At 39.9% G+C, this 13,954-nt stretch overlaps 1 protein-coding gene and 1 pseudogene across 1 annotated transcript in view; both read right to left on the bottom strand.

Moving 5' to 3' along the window:
- Positions 1–3,315: 3,315 nt before the first annotated feature.
- LOC130405693 (leucine-rich repeat-containing protein 75A-like) overlaps positions 3,316–13,954 on the bottom strand; it is a 49,033-nt gene continuing 38,394 nt past the window's right edge. The window contains exon 2 of the mRNA XM_056610864.1: positions 3,316–3,513. Coding sequence (XP_056466839.1) covers positions 3,316–3,513 — 198 coding nt within the window. The remainder of the gene's footprint in view (positions 3,514–13,954) is intronic.
- On the bottom strand, positions 6,081–8,530 carry LOC130406520 (coiled-coil domain-containing protein 106-like; annotated as a pseudogene).

The raw sequence follows: 13,954 nt of genomic DNA, 5'->3' as shown, positions 1-13,954 counted from the left end.
ACCCCCTCCTTCAACGCTGACTCGACTCCACCCATCCATTCTCTAACCTAAGTACATGGACGCGCAATCATGCAAGAGCGCGACACAGATGCGCGAGAGTGAGCCAGGCTAGCTAGGTTGGAGTTAGGGTTGTCTTCGGTTGTCTTCTAGTGCTAGGTACCAATGTGGATTAGCTAGTTAGCTAGCTCCAGTAGCTACGCAGGATAACAACAAACAGAAGCTGTCTCTGGGTCACAAGCTTTGAGTACGTGCACGAAGGGGAGGGGACGTACTTACTGTCCAATGCCACTCCGTGGTTCTGAAAATCATTGGCTGGAGTTTTTCGAGCCCTGCCCGTTCCACAGATGATTGACTTGTTTAATTTTCATGTCAGTAGGCTACTTCTAACTCAGTGGCTGTAAGTGGGTTATGATAAGGATAAGGATTTCAAGTAATTTTCAAGTAAAATGACCCCCGTCAGCGCCAGAGCGTCAGACTGGGCTGTACCGCAAAAAAATTAAGAGGGTTCATGTTCCAGTCCCCAAATTCCGTTGGACCACTACTTGGACATTTGTGATGGACAGAGCTGCCGTCCGTTTTGGGCCTATTCGCATAATGGTTTTGGAATGTTTTGAATAGTTGGAGTGATTGTTAATGTTAAGACATTGTTATTGTTAATGTTGAAATAAAACTCAACTTATGAACCACTCTCTTTACCGATTTTAAATGTGGAAACTGGGTTAGATCATCAGATTTTGTATGACTTGACTTGTGACTTGCTTGACCTGAGCAATGACTTGACTTGTGACTTGCTTGATTCTCACCACAGTGACTTGGGACTTGCTTGAGACTTGAAGGTTATTACTTGAGACTTGCTTGTGATTTGCACATGAGTGACTCCCCACCTCTGCTGTCCTCAGGCCGGGTCGGGCCAGGCCTTTGATCGAGCGTTTGTGTTTTTTTTTTTAATCATTGCTTTACTGGCCTCATCTGAGGAGGAAATCTATGCCTTAAACAGAAATATTATAGTCCTTTATTACACGGGTCTTCTCAATGCCGTGGAACGCTCCGTTCACTTGCATGGGTAGTACTCCGGCAACTTTTGAACCCCAGCGTCTTCGGTTGCTAAGCGACGTCAACGTCTTTGGCAGACTATTTCTCTACTAATCAATACTACGAATTCTGGTACAGAATAAATTGTAAAAAGACACACCATGTGAAGTTATTTTTTCGTTTTGGCAAGTAGCCTTGAATAAGCGGGATAATGGATAGAACATCGCCAATCATTGTCGAAAATTATTTTTGGTAAATGTTATATTTTGATTGTGTCGCCTGATACTCATGCATTCAGCGTTGGCTAAAGCGTGGGAACCGTGAGTCTAAAAAAGACCCAATTTGGGTTGATTTCAGCTTTAACACACAAAATAATAAACTATGTAATGAAAAACATAAGAAGAAGATATGTATGATCAAAGACACGACTTTACTATACGTTTCTATGATGTCCTCCAGATGTTTGTGATGCCCGACGGCTGTGATTGGCCGAGTAAAGCAGGATAATATGAGCTTTGGGCGGATACCTCCTCCCAGAAGAGGCAGCACCATGCGTCTACCAAAGCTCTTTGACCCCAGGCAAAGAGGGCTGGTGTTCGTTTGTTCTTGCTTTATACGACATGAAGAGCAATTATCACCCGAGGAAAATATCACAAGCTGATAAATGACTTAACTGCATTAGTGATGGAAATGATGACCAGGAGGCTGTTGACCTCCGGACTCTGATGGTCGCTTGTCTCTGTCTTTGCAACGGGCTGTGATACGTTAGACAAAAACAATTGTCTCTCATTCTTTAATAATTTCACCTGCAAACTAATTTGAATTCCAGTCGGTCCTTTAGTGATGATGAATATATATTTTATATGAGCTGAATATTGATCAATCTTCTCTCTGAAAGCGTCAGTTAGGATCTCAGCTAACAGCTGTCACTATAAAAACAGGTATTTAACACAATCTTTTTGATGGTGAATGCCATCAAAACATCAAATCGAGCAGCTCATGAAAGCCTCTTCAACTTCAGGTCATGCATTAGCATTTCAAGAAACGGTTACCTTCTCCAGGGGATTCTTTTATCCTTGAATATATTCTTTCATGACATCATCAAACTGTTCCAAGGTCATATTTTAATTGATTTGCAAAAAGTTCATGCGTATTGCATTTTCCTAGGGCAAATGGCATTCTTTTGAGGATGTTGAACTTCAAAGGCTTGTTATGGCGTTTCACTTTTGTCTGCCATTAGCGAGCCAGACGAGTCTTGTAAGCAGCAGAGATGTTGTGGTTTTGATTGTTCTGATGGGAATGGCGATAGGAGAACATATACAACAAGGAACAAAGGGCCTCTGAATAGGTTCTGAGTTTAACTTCTCGAAATTTCATTCTTTATTTATCGAGCTGTCTTTTGTACGTGTTTCATTGATTGTATTTCCTGCTAAGTGTAAAAGTTGTTCTAAGGTTGCAGGCAAGAAAGAAGAAAAGCCAGAGAGGAGATAAAAAATAAAAAGAGTAAAAGAGAGAAGGGGAGAACAGAATATGCCTTTCTTAACCGTGCGACTCATCGCACGGTCGCCATGGAAAGCTACTAACCATATCTACATCGATGCTAGGAGACCGATTACAGTTTGGACCTTTTGTTGTGTCCTCAGTGACCTCGGTCTGATTTATAGCACACGATGAGACCATAAAAGGAGAATCATGTTGGAACACACAATGACGTACATTATCATCAACGCTGTACTCTTCAATCCTTTTCACCCAAGAGTTGAAATTCCCATGCTGTTGCTGAGAGGCTCTGGAGAAAAGTCTGTTGCTAAATGTAATCCTGCAGACGACCACTTTCAAGGGGCCAATGGGATCTAGCAAAACACATCCAAGCTTTGCTTTACGTTTGTGTGATCTAAGAGAGAAAAGTTTGAATTGTCTAACGCAAACAAGTGTTATATATCATACATACATCTCCTGCTTCTACTCTCTCTCCTTGCCTCTCTTGGGTTATCTCTTGTCCCTCTCTCTTTCTCTCCCCCCCTGCTGTTCAGCGTCTCTCTGATCTCTGCTGTGTGTGTTCCACTCCAGGTCCTTTCTGTCCTCAGGCTAGCAGGGCTCTGGGCGCTGCATGCATCATTTAGAGCTATTCTCTAACCTAATGGCTTCGGTGAGACACCAACACTTCATCACACCATCCTCATAGTGTGTTTTCATGTCTCTGTTTATGTATGTATTTATGGTGGTTCATGAGTGTGGGTACATGCGTTTATTTGTGTGTTTAGAGTTTTCATGTCAGAACATTCACACAAATATGTGTATGGTTAGAAATTTGTGTTTTGGGTTATGTATGGGTGCGTGCGTGTGTCCTACCGTGCGTGGGCAGTGCACGTATCGCGCCAGGCTGATGATCAGGTCGTGTGTTATGGGGTCCACCAGGTTCCTGAAGCTGGCATAGCGGTAAAGAACGTCATCCAAAGAGGTGGACTCCATGCCCAGGTCCTGCTCATACACACACACACAAACAACATGGAAAATAAATGACATAGGAAGCTGACATAACACACGTACATTTTTACACTGCCAAATATGCCTGTCTTGTACCCGCCTTTTTTCCGGCATGTTCTGCGAGTTTAGACTGGCCGAGGTAATATATCGGCTTGATTTCACACCACAATTTACCCTCTCAAACCCTACACATATTGGGGCAGTGGCGGCTCGCCTATAGAGACCCCCCTACAGGGGGGTCTTGCATTTGCCCCCAGACCCCCTACAGGGGTTTCAAATGCAAATGTTCAGCCCCCCTCAAATAAATTCCACCAGCCGCCACTGTATTGGGGCTTTCATTTTCATATAAAAGCGATAACACGTCATCACGGTACCAGGGACGGGACTTGGGTAGAGGTGCTGCTGCGTTATCTCTCCAACAGAGACAACGCAGCGATATAAACATGAGTAGTTCTAACTGAAGGGAAGTTTCAACCGCAAACTGCTGACCATCATGGAAGCGAAGGTGATGTAGTCACATTTAACAAAGACTGGGAAAGATGGTGTGATACCAAAGACCTCATTAGAGGCAAAAAATCATTTGTTTTCCTTGACAGTGGTCAATTATACTTCAAGTTGTGAATGGCCCATGCAAGTGAACGGAGCGTTCCACGGCATTGAGAAGACCTGTGTAATAATTAAAATAATAATAATACAATACACTATATATATATAAATATACATAATATATATGCATATAGAAATGCAGAGGCTCAACATATCCAAAAGTGTGAGTTTGGGTGGGGGAAGGTGTTATTTACGGTTCTTTGTAGAATTTAGAAGTAGAGTGGCTTGGGGAACAAAAGAGTGTTTATATCTGTTGGTTCTGAGTTTTGGGAGTTTAAAGCGTGATCCGGATGGCAACAACTGAAATTCAGCCTGTAAGGGATGAGAACTTTTTTAGCATCTGCTTCTGTTATGAATCTTTTTTTATTTATTTATTTATTTTTTTATTATTGTGTCATGCATTAGCATGCCCAGCCCACAAAGGCTTACAAGACACCAATATAAAACAACCTAGACAGACCAAAAACCAAAAGTAGATGCTAAACAACGATATAAACCATCCTGACGTTTCATCCAGGCTTGAGTAACAAAAGAGGCTAACTTATAAACATTAAGGTAAACAAACATTCCATCCTGACATCATCATTACTCCAAAATATTTCAGGGTTTTGAGCAAACAGTAACAGTTAATTTACAAAGGTACTCTTATTTCATCATAGAAGGGTCAGTATAAAAGAAAATGAGATTCATTCTCCAATTCTCGTGAATCACAAAGTTCACTAAGTCTCTGTTCCTCAGGGATATTCTTAAATCTGCCGACCTCAAGTGCCAATTGGGCAATCTTAATTGGGCAATCAAGGATCTCTGATTTCTTGGTAAATTTGTTTTAACATATAATTCTTTTTCATAATCATGCTTGATTTGGACGTATGTCCGTAATTTCGGTTTTAACATAATATCATTTAACCATTTTTCATTGAACCCGACAAGTAACTTTTTTCTAATTTTGTTTACGCTGCATGATAAATTATTTCTAGAAATTCGGCTTCTTCAACATGAATCTCTGCGGCCCATGGAGAGTTCTGGACTTTACTCCAAAGGAAAACTTTGTAATTGATCCTGTCATCTGACATATTAATAAAACGATTCCACAGTCTAATCATATCACACTTTCTCCTTATTGTACCAGGGATCCAACCCATGTCACCCTAAGCAGCCAAAGAGGGAACATATTTAAGAATACCCAGAAAACAACGGATAGCTCTGTTTTGTACTGCATCTGAGATCCTTCTTTCTTTAAATCCCCATACCCCAGCAGCATAATTCACAATGGGAGAAACACATGCATCATACAATTGAGAGTAAGTAGAATAACCGAGTTCTTTACCTATTTTGGTAACACTTTTAATAACTATCCGTTATAACTAGTTAATAGATCATAAGTAAACTGTTAATTAATGAGTTATTAATGACTTGTTAAGTGTTTATCAACAGTTTATTAAGGATTTATAATGATGCCTTGTAGATAGTTAATAGATCATTAATAAACTGTTAGTTAATGAGTTATAAATGACTTGTTAAGTATCAGTTAATAGTTTATATATGTAATTGGGACGTTATTCTAAAGTTGCAACTATTCCTCTTTATTAACTGTTGGTAAATGAGGAATAGTTGCAACTTTAGAATAACGTCCCAATAACATACATAAGCTATTAACTAATACTTAACTAATATATTAACTCACACTTTACAGATCAGTTGTTAATAGTTTGTTAACCATCTACTAATACCAGTGAAACTCTGTAGAACAGCAAATGGGTGGAACAAGTTCAAGGTACCGAAATTTGATGTGAAATTTAAAATATCTAATTTTTGTACCTCAACCTTGTTCCACCCATAGGCTTTTCTGTGTACTGTATTTGACCAAAGAAACACCACAGATGAAATGTTGAACATTGTGTTTAATGTATAGAAACACATACTGAGCCATCACATGGCAGAAAACATGGCAGAAAACAAAATAAATCAAAATCAAGCCATTGGCATTATTGATATGAACTTGGAGCACAACTTGGAGCCTCTATACTTAGTGAACCAGACCTGAGCTACAACCGAACTGCTCTAGGGCACCATCCCACAGTGACACAAACACCTAAGCTTTCTTAGACAGTGGAATCAGTTTTCCCTTTTTCTTTTGATGCTCAACATCCCTCAAAAGGTTTGGATCATTCATCAACACTTCCAGACATTTTTTTGCAAAGTCCTGCAGTCGTTGCTGTGGTGTATAGGTAACCAGCAACTCCTTGTATTTTTTCGGGGCCACAACAGCCAGCTCACAGATCGGGGCGACGACGACAGTGTTTCGGTCGACACCGACCTTTCGATATGCCACACTCAGCTTTCTTCCTTTCTTGTACGCTTTAAGGACTTTCCTGTATCTCTTGATGACCTCCTCAGGATGACGTGCTGAAACAGATAGAAATGTAGTTAAGTATAACAAACATAGGAGTAGTGAAGTACTGAATCGACACAGGGAAACACACACATAGATGCAAAGTGGTTGCAAAAAGTAATGAAGATTACATGGGCACAGACAATTATTGGAGGGTCCAAGATATATACCCACCAGGAAGTTCATTTTGGAAAGTAAACGAGAGAGAGAGAGAGAGAGAGAGAGAGAGAGAGAGACATTGTGATGTCTACATGCCTGACACACATGAGGGGAGCTGCCTTATTGCCTTCCTCTCTTTACACTTACCTCTCTGCTTGCCATGTTGCGTTTTTTCTTCTCTTTTTTCTTCCTCTTGTCTCTTTTCTTGTGACTCTGGTGGTGGTGCTTCTTTTTCTTGTTGCGTCTTTTCTTATTATCTGAATCTGAAGAATCAGTTGAGGATGAGGAGCTGGAGGAGCTGGATGAAGAGGATGAAGAGGAGTTGGATGGACTGGAGGATGAAGAGAGAGAAGATGCACCAGGAGACGAGTTTGCCGAGGAAGATGTGTCAATTGTCCCACCGTCATCTGTATCTACAACATAATACAAAATACAATACCAAATGCATTACTAACTATGATGATACAAGTTAACTCACATACATTTTTATCAACATTTACATTTATTAAGACTTTCAGTTTCACTGATTCATCAAATCGTGATCTCATCCGTTGGACAGATGTGCTGCTGTCAATCAATGCTACAGATATTATCTTCCAGGTATTAACTGTACATGTGTATTGTTTGGGTAATAACACGCTCATGCTCTGATGGTCTTGTCACCGTGAAATGTTGGCCTTTCTTCCACCCAATTGTATATATTTTACAAAGCACCCCAGTATCATTGTCAGGTGTGCAAACATGTTTTCCCAAGAAAGTGTTAGGACTACTTACTTTGACCAACTTGTTGGCGGAGGGAGTCTCTCTCCTTCGTCAGGTCACTGATTTTTTCTGTGACTGTGTGCAGCTTTTTCTTGGCCTCACGGAGCTTAAGCTGCATCTTCCTGATATGTAAAAATGCTGTTGGAGCTACAGTTCCCGCAGTATCTGGAATGATAGGGTAGAGAATTAAAAAAGCTCTAATCATAAAAGCAAGATGAAGGTAAAATAAAATAATGAGCAGCTGAGCCATGAGCATTATATATATTATAACATATTATATTATATTTAGAGCTTCGGGAGTCGCAAACGGCAACAATCACTTTCTCCTCCAAGCTGCAGTTCACTCGGAGTGCAGGGAACGGTTGGCCCAGCCGGTTGGTCGGTGATTGGCTGTTTTACGTTACTTCACCCACGTTACCCACAGGGAGTGAACACTGATTGGCTCGTGTCGCCCTGCGACACGTTTCAATGTTCGGTGTGAACATACAGTAAGCCTTGAATTAAAGTTTTGATGCATACAATCACACCAGTTTTTGGTGTGATACGGTAACCGTAGCAACGCTGGTAAACAAACCCTCGGAGCTCGGCTTTTGGCCGAGCTTTATACCGTATAGTTCTTGCTGAAGGCATTTAATGGTCAAAATATTTAATAAATATTCGAATATTAATATTAAAACAAACAAACTTTGAATATGATTAAAAGTTCCGAGTTTGGAACCGATAAGCGGAATCGTTAAGCAGGCATGCTAACGATTCCAAGGAATTGGTTCACTGGGAACCGGTTCTGAACAAGAACCGGTTCTCGATTCCCATCCCTACCAATCTGGTTGATTTATGTAGCACAAATCTATCAGTCCGTGTTATCCTGATCAAACATCTTTAATGAAAAGATAACACGCAGTCTTGCTTACCGTCACCGTTGGTGTCAATGTGAACAGCATGGTCCACAGGTGTAGTTTTCTTTTTACTGGAAGTACCCGCTGTTGACTTCTTTCTCTTTCTCCCGACAGTAGGCCTACCTGGGTTTATCTCGGTATTTTGCGCATCGCCGCTGGGAACACTGGTATCGGACATTTTACCAGACCGTGTATTCATTCCTTATAATCAATGCCAATGCAGGCTTGCGAGTGAGCGTGTCTGTCTCGGTTGTCAGTCCCCGGTTGTCACTCATCAAAGTACAGCGGTGATGCGAGGTGATTGACAAGTTGACAACCAGTCAATATGATGGAGGAGGCCGGATGGCTCCTCCTTCAGCCTGTGAATGCATTTATGATTGGCTTGTTTCCCCCTTGTCGTCACCCCGACCTATAATACAATTCAAACGTAATCTGGCGGGAGCTAGTCACATCATAGCCAAATAATGCCTGGTTTAGCCACTGAGCTAAGAGAGCTTATTGAAGGCAGAACTAAATCTAAAAGAAGACATAGACAAATAATCAAATGGATGCAGAAGAAAAGGCTTCTAAGAAGATGGATGAGATGCCAAAAATGCAAACACAGATGAAATTCAAGGAATCAGTTTGTGTGGACAACTATGCATGGTAAGTTTATTTATTTTTTACCCATGCATGGGTATTTTGGTTCAAAATTTTAGTGAAAATTAAATCTATTTAATTGTGAGCTGATAATAGTGCACAATATATCTTCTTAATTCATGTTAACATTAATTTCTAGAAATACATTACTATACACTACACTACTTAATACTAATCTACAAGATCCCAACACGTCAAAACGTTGTGAGCTCATAGATCTGCTATTTTCAGACAGAAATACTGAAAAATTGGGTTAAACTTTTTTTAAACATATTTACACACATTTTATGGGGGTTCCTGGCACAAAATATTTCCAGATGGGGTCCATGGCCAAATACACATTACTTTGGGGGTCCTTGACATGCAAATGTTTGAGAATCACTGCTCTAGCCACTACCCTGGCCTGTGTCATTCTTATCTTTATTTGTATCTTCAGGGTTTGCAAACACCATAACCACAGAGGGAGGAAACTGAAGAGGTCAATTAGACACAAATCTATATTCAGCAATTCAAAGGTCTCCCTCTTCAACTGGATGCGCTTTGTGTACAGGTACGCTATGGCATAGGTATATGATTTTAGCCTGTCTGTCTATGATGAAAGGTGTTTATTTCAATATAAATACTGTATAACTATGCTGTCATAAACAATAACTGGAGACTATGTAGTAAAGCTTGTGATTATTATGTTATGGAGCATCTCTAGGCTCATGATGATAACAGGTGCTTGAAGTTATTTCACTTTCGTGATTTATTTTGCTAAAAAGTGTAATTCACAGCTTGAATTCTTAACAGTTTAACAATTATGGAAATATGTTACTTAGGGGATGCTGTGTTTGTCAGCATTAGGCCTGGTGGAGAAACATGACTGTCTGACCCTGCCTCTTGAAGCTCAATGGCAATTGGCTCTCTCAATCTATAGGCTCTGGCAATTAATATTAGAAATAGGATTTTACAAATATCCTACAGTATTATTAGTTCCAAATATATTGACAGAGCTCTGTAGAAAATACCACAAAACATATTTTCCATCATTATTGCTGTTTTTGTCTACACAGTAGTGGACAATTTTCATATCCCGGGGTGCAGTAGATGCAAACTTTGTGTATCAAACCAAAAAAATCAAAAGAACTGTGGTATAATAATTATTTGCCTTGTTCCATCAGATTTGCACAAGGCCTGCGTCTACGTCAAGTGGACATGATCAATGATGACATTTCTGGAAGCTCAGCAACCCTGTCCAAGATGGCTCAAAAGCTGCGAGATGTGTGCACTACTGCGATGGACAGATATCAGCAAGCAAAGGCCAGCACATTGGGGGGCGGCAGCAGTTTGTCACCATTGATGAGAGCCACTTCAGACACAAAAGAAAGGCAAGCAGGATAGTATCTTATCAAGATAGTAATGCAAATTACCATGAATGACTTCATTTTGTTTAAAGAAGAAGAATTCCTAATATTTTATGTTTTCATCAGTACGGACGGGGACGAATGGCTGGTGGCTGGAAGAGGAAGAAGTGGGTGTTTGGGATGCTAGGTGTGAACAGGAGAGGGAGAAGACATGCAAAGCCTGTTCTTCGCTTAGTTAGAAGAGAGAAGGAGAGATCTGGTGCCACTTTTAGCTCACCATGTTAAAGTGGATCTACAATAATAAGTGATGAGTGGCGGGCTTATCGCAATGCTTTAACTCAGCTAGGTTATACCATTTCACTGTCAATCACAGTGTGTCATATGTCGATGCCCAAACAGGTGCACATACTCAGCACATAGAGAGGGCCTGGAGAACGGTTAAGGAAAATGTGTGGAGACTCAGAGGGAATCGTACAGAGGAGTTACTGGTAGACCATCTCAGAGTTATTGAATGGCATGAGTGGCTTGCCCGAAAGCATCGCAAAGGGCCGTTAGGACGGATAATCCATGACATTGCTGTGATGTATGGACATTAAATGTCCCTCTGAAATTCTGTTTATCCAGTGTTTAGCACAAAAAGTGCAGAAACCTCATGTGTTGTATACTGTTGTATACTGCTGTTCTGCCATGTAATGGCTCAGTATGCGTGTTTCTATACATTAAACACAATGTTCAACATTTCATCTGTGGTGTTTCTTTGGTCAAATACAGTACACAGAAAAGCCTATGGTTGGAACAAGGTTGAGGTACAAAAATTAGATATTTTAAATATCACATCAAATTTCTGTACCTTGAACTTGTTCCACCCATTTGCTGTTCAACAAAGCTTCACTGGTATTAGTAGATGGTTAACAAACTATTAACAACTGATCTGTAAAGTGTGAGTTAATATATTAGTTAAGTATTAGTTAATAGCTTATGTAGGTTATTGGGACGTTATTCTAAAGTTGCAACTATTCCTCATTTACTAACAGTTAATAAATGAGGAATAGTTGCAACTTTAGAATAACGTCCCAATAACATATAAACTATTAACTAATACTTAACAAGTCATTTATAACTCATTAACTAACAGTTTGTTAATGATCTATTAACTATCTACAAGGCATCATTATAAATCCTTAACAAACTGTTAACCAACACTTAACAAGTCATTAATAACTAATTTATTAACAGTTTACTTATGATCTATTAACTAGTTATAACGGATAGTTATTATAAAGTGTTACCCATATTTTTTACTTGTTAACAACGGAACCCAAAGCTCTACCAGCTGAATCAGCCAGGAGTTTAATTCCATTTTCATAATTTATAAATTCATAGAGTGGAAATCCTAAATATTTAAAAACAGATGTATTTTCTAATGGCATATCAGAAAAGGTTAAGATTTTCTCACTTTTTGGGACACCATTTTTTCTGAATTGAATTATCTGTGTTTTACTCTGATTTATGGACAGTCTCAACCTGCAACACCAGGGGTCTCATTTATAAAACGTGGGATCGTTACTAAAAGTGTACGTACGCCCAAAAGCCAAGTTGTGCGTGCGGCAAAAATATTCAGACTTATAAAACCCTGTGTACGCACACCTCTAAGCAATCTTTGCTTTATAATCACAGAATGCCTACAAGTGTGCGCAGCTGAATCAGCTTCACGTTCCGCCCTGTACACGCCCTTTTTTAACCATCAATGGTCAATGCAAACGACCTCATGAATGAGATCTGCATATAAACAGACTCAGATCCAATTATTATGTCTTGTCGGAAACAATGGCAGAAGGAATGAGAAAAGCAAAAAGCGAAATTTCACGGAGGTTGCAGTGGAGACACTTGTGGGTGAGGTTGAGGCCCGAAAAGTAGTTTTGTCGGGCGGTCATGGGATTGGGATCACTAACAACAAAAAGCTGAGTGAGTGGCAACATTTGCTGCAGCAGTGAACTCTGTCTGTGGCACGGAGCGCACAGTCCCAGAATTAAAAAAGAATTGGTCTGACATAAAGGTACATATTTTTATGTACCAATAAATCGTTATGGTCCCTGAAAACCCTCTCCCTCCGAATCCTGCCATTTGCAGGGTCCTCCAGCAGTGCCTGTGTGACGCCCACAAAAGTGTTATATTTGTTTTTGTGAATCGTATTATACTTTAGTGTTTTTCTGTAATTAACAAGGGTTGCTGAAGTTACATGATTTGTGCATTTCGGAAGGTTGATTTCCTTGGTAATATGGACTTGTTTTACTCGCTCCACTTCAGCAGGGGGCAGGCTTACGGTAGCGATTTCCTGTGCGTTATTTGAAAGCTTTCTCGAACGAATGAAGACGCTGTTGCCCTGTTTCATCCTTTTTTCCTGATTTTCAGGTTGGTAATGTGATAAACAACACTCGATAGAATAAAACCATGTGAGAACGTTAACTAACTATTCTGGCCAAGTAGTTGGTGATAAGAATGTGGCTTTGTTTAGGTTAGTTATCCTGATATGGGAATGTTAAAGCCCATGGTGCAGGTTTTTATTTTTTTATTTTCTGGCAATTTTCTTGTTGGTAATAAACATTGCAACAATTATCCATTGTATTTGATGTTGTAGGGTATCACAAAAAATCAATATAATAAGGAAAAGTAGGTGATATTTTAGCGGTTAGCAACAGGTTAGCAATGATTCTTATTTCTCCCACAATGCATTGCATGACGTCACATGAGGTACTCTGCTTTGGGACGACAGCCGAAGCCGCTAGTGAGAGAGTGACAGTGTCAGATAATATAAGTAAATATATAGATAGAGATAGCCTAGATATATATATATAGATAAATATATATATATAGGCCTATAGTATATATATAATAATATAGCATAGATAGGTAGTGAGGGATAGCATAGCATAACATAACATAGATATAGTGAGGGATAGCATAGCATAACATAACATAGATAGCTGATAGATAGATAGAGAGATAGATATATAAATAGATAAAATGGTTTACTAGTGTTTGTGGAGAAGTTTAGTCAACCACATTCAGGACATCCATGACCATAACCCCCCTGCCTTCTCCAGTTGTGCCCATGGCCCTCTAGATGGAGATCAGTGCAACAAAGAGTGGCTGGACCCAGGTACAGTACTGGTATTATGCACGCTCTACATAGTTTTGTTGTATTTGCTGTCTTTGAGTAATTGTCTGGATGCTTTGACATGTGACCTTTGTGATGAAATTATTTTTTCATTCCCTGGCAATCTCATAACATTCTGTTTACTGTTTATGTTTGCTATAATTCATATGTGTTGGACAATTTCATGTGTGTTACCATTAAAAAAAGGAATTCTGTCTGTCTATCTTCCTGTCTATTTGTACATTTTCCGTCTGTGTGTCTGTCTGCCTACCTGTCTTGGTCTTTGCAGGCTCATTGGCAGCAGTAAAGTTGGAGAACATAATGATGAGGACTGCCTTACTGAAAGATGTTCGACAGCTGTCTCCACAGCACCAGACCTTCTCCCTTGAGGCTTACCACTCCCTCATCTTGCACTTCGGGCCCAAGCACACAGGGTTTTCATACTTTGGGATGTATAGCAGGTCAGTGCTATCCAATG

The sequence above is a fragment of the Gadus chalcogrammus genome, chromosome 16 (genome assembly GCF_026213295.1).
Source record: "Gadus chalcogrammus isolate NIFS_2021 chromosome 16, NIFS_Gcha_1.0, whole genome shotgun sequence".
NCBI classification, from domain to species: Eukaryota; Metazoa; Chordata; class Actinopteri; order Gadiformes; family Gadidae; genus Gadus; species Gadus chalcogrammus.
This window is presented reverse-complemented; position numbering and strand designations above follow the sequence as displayed.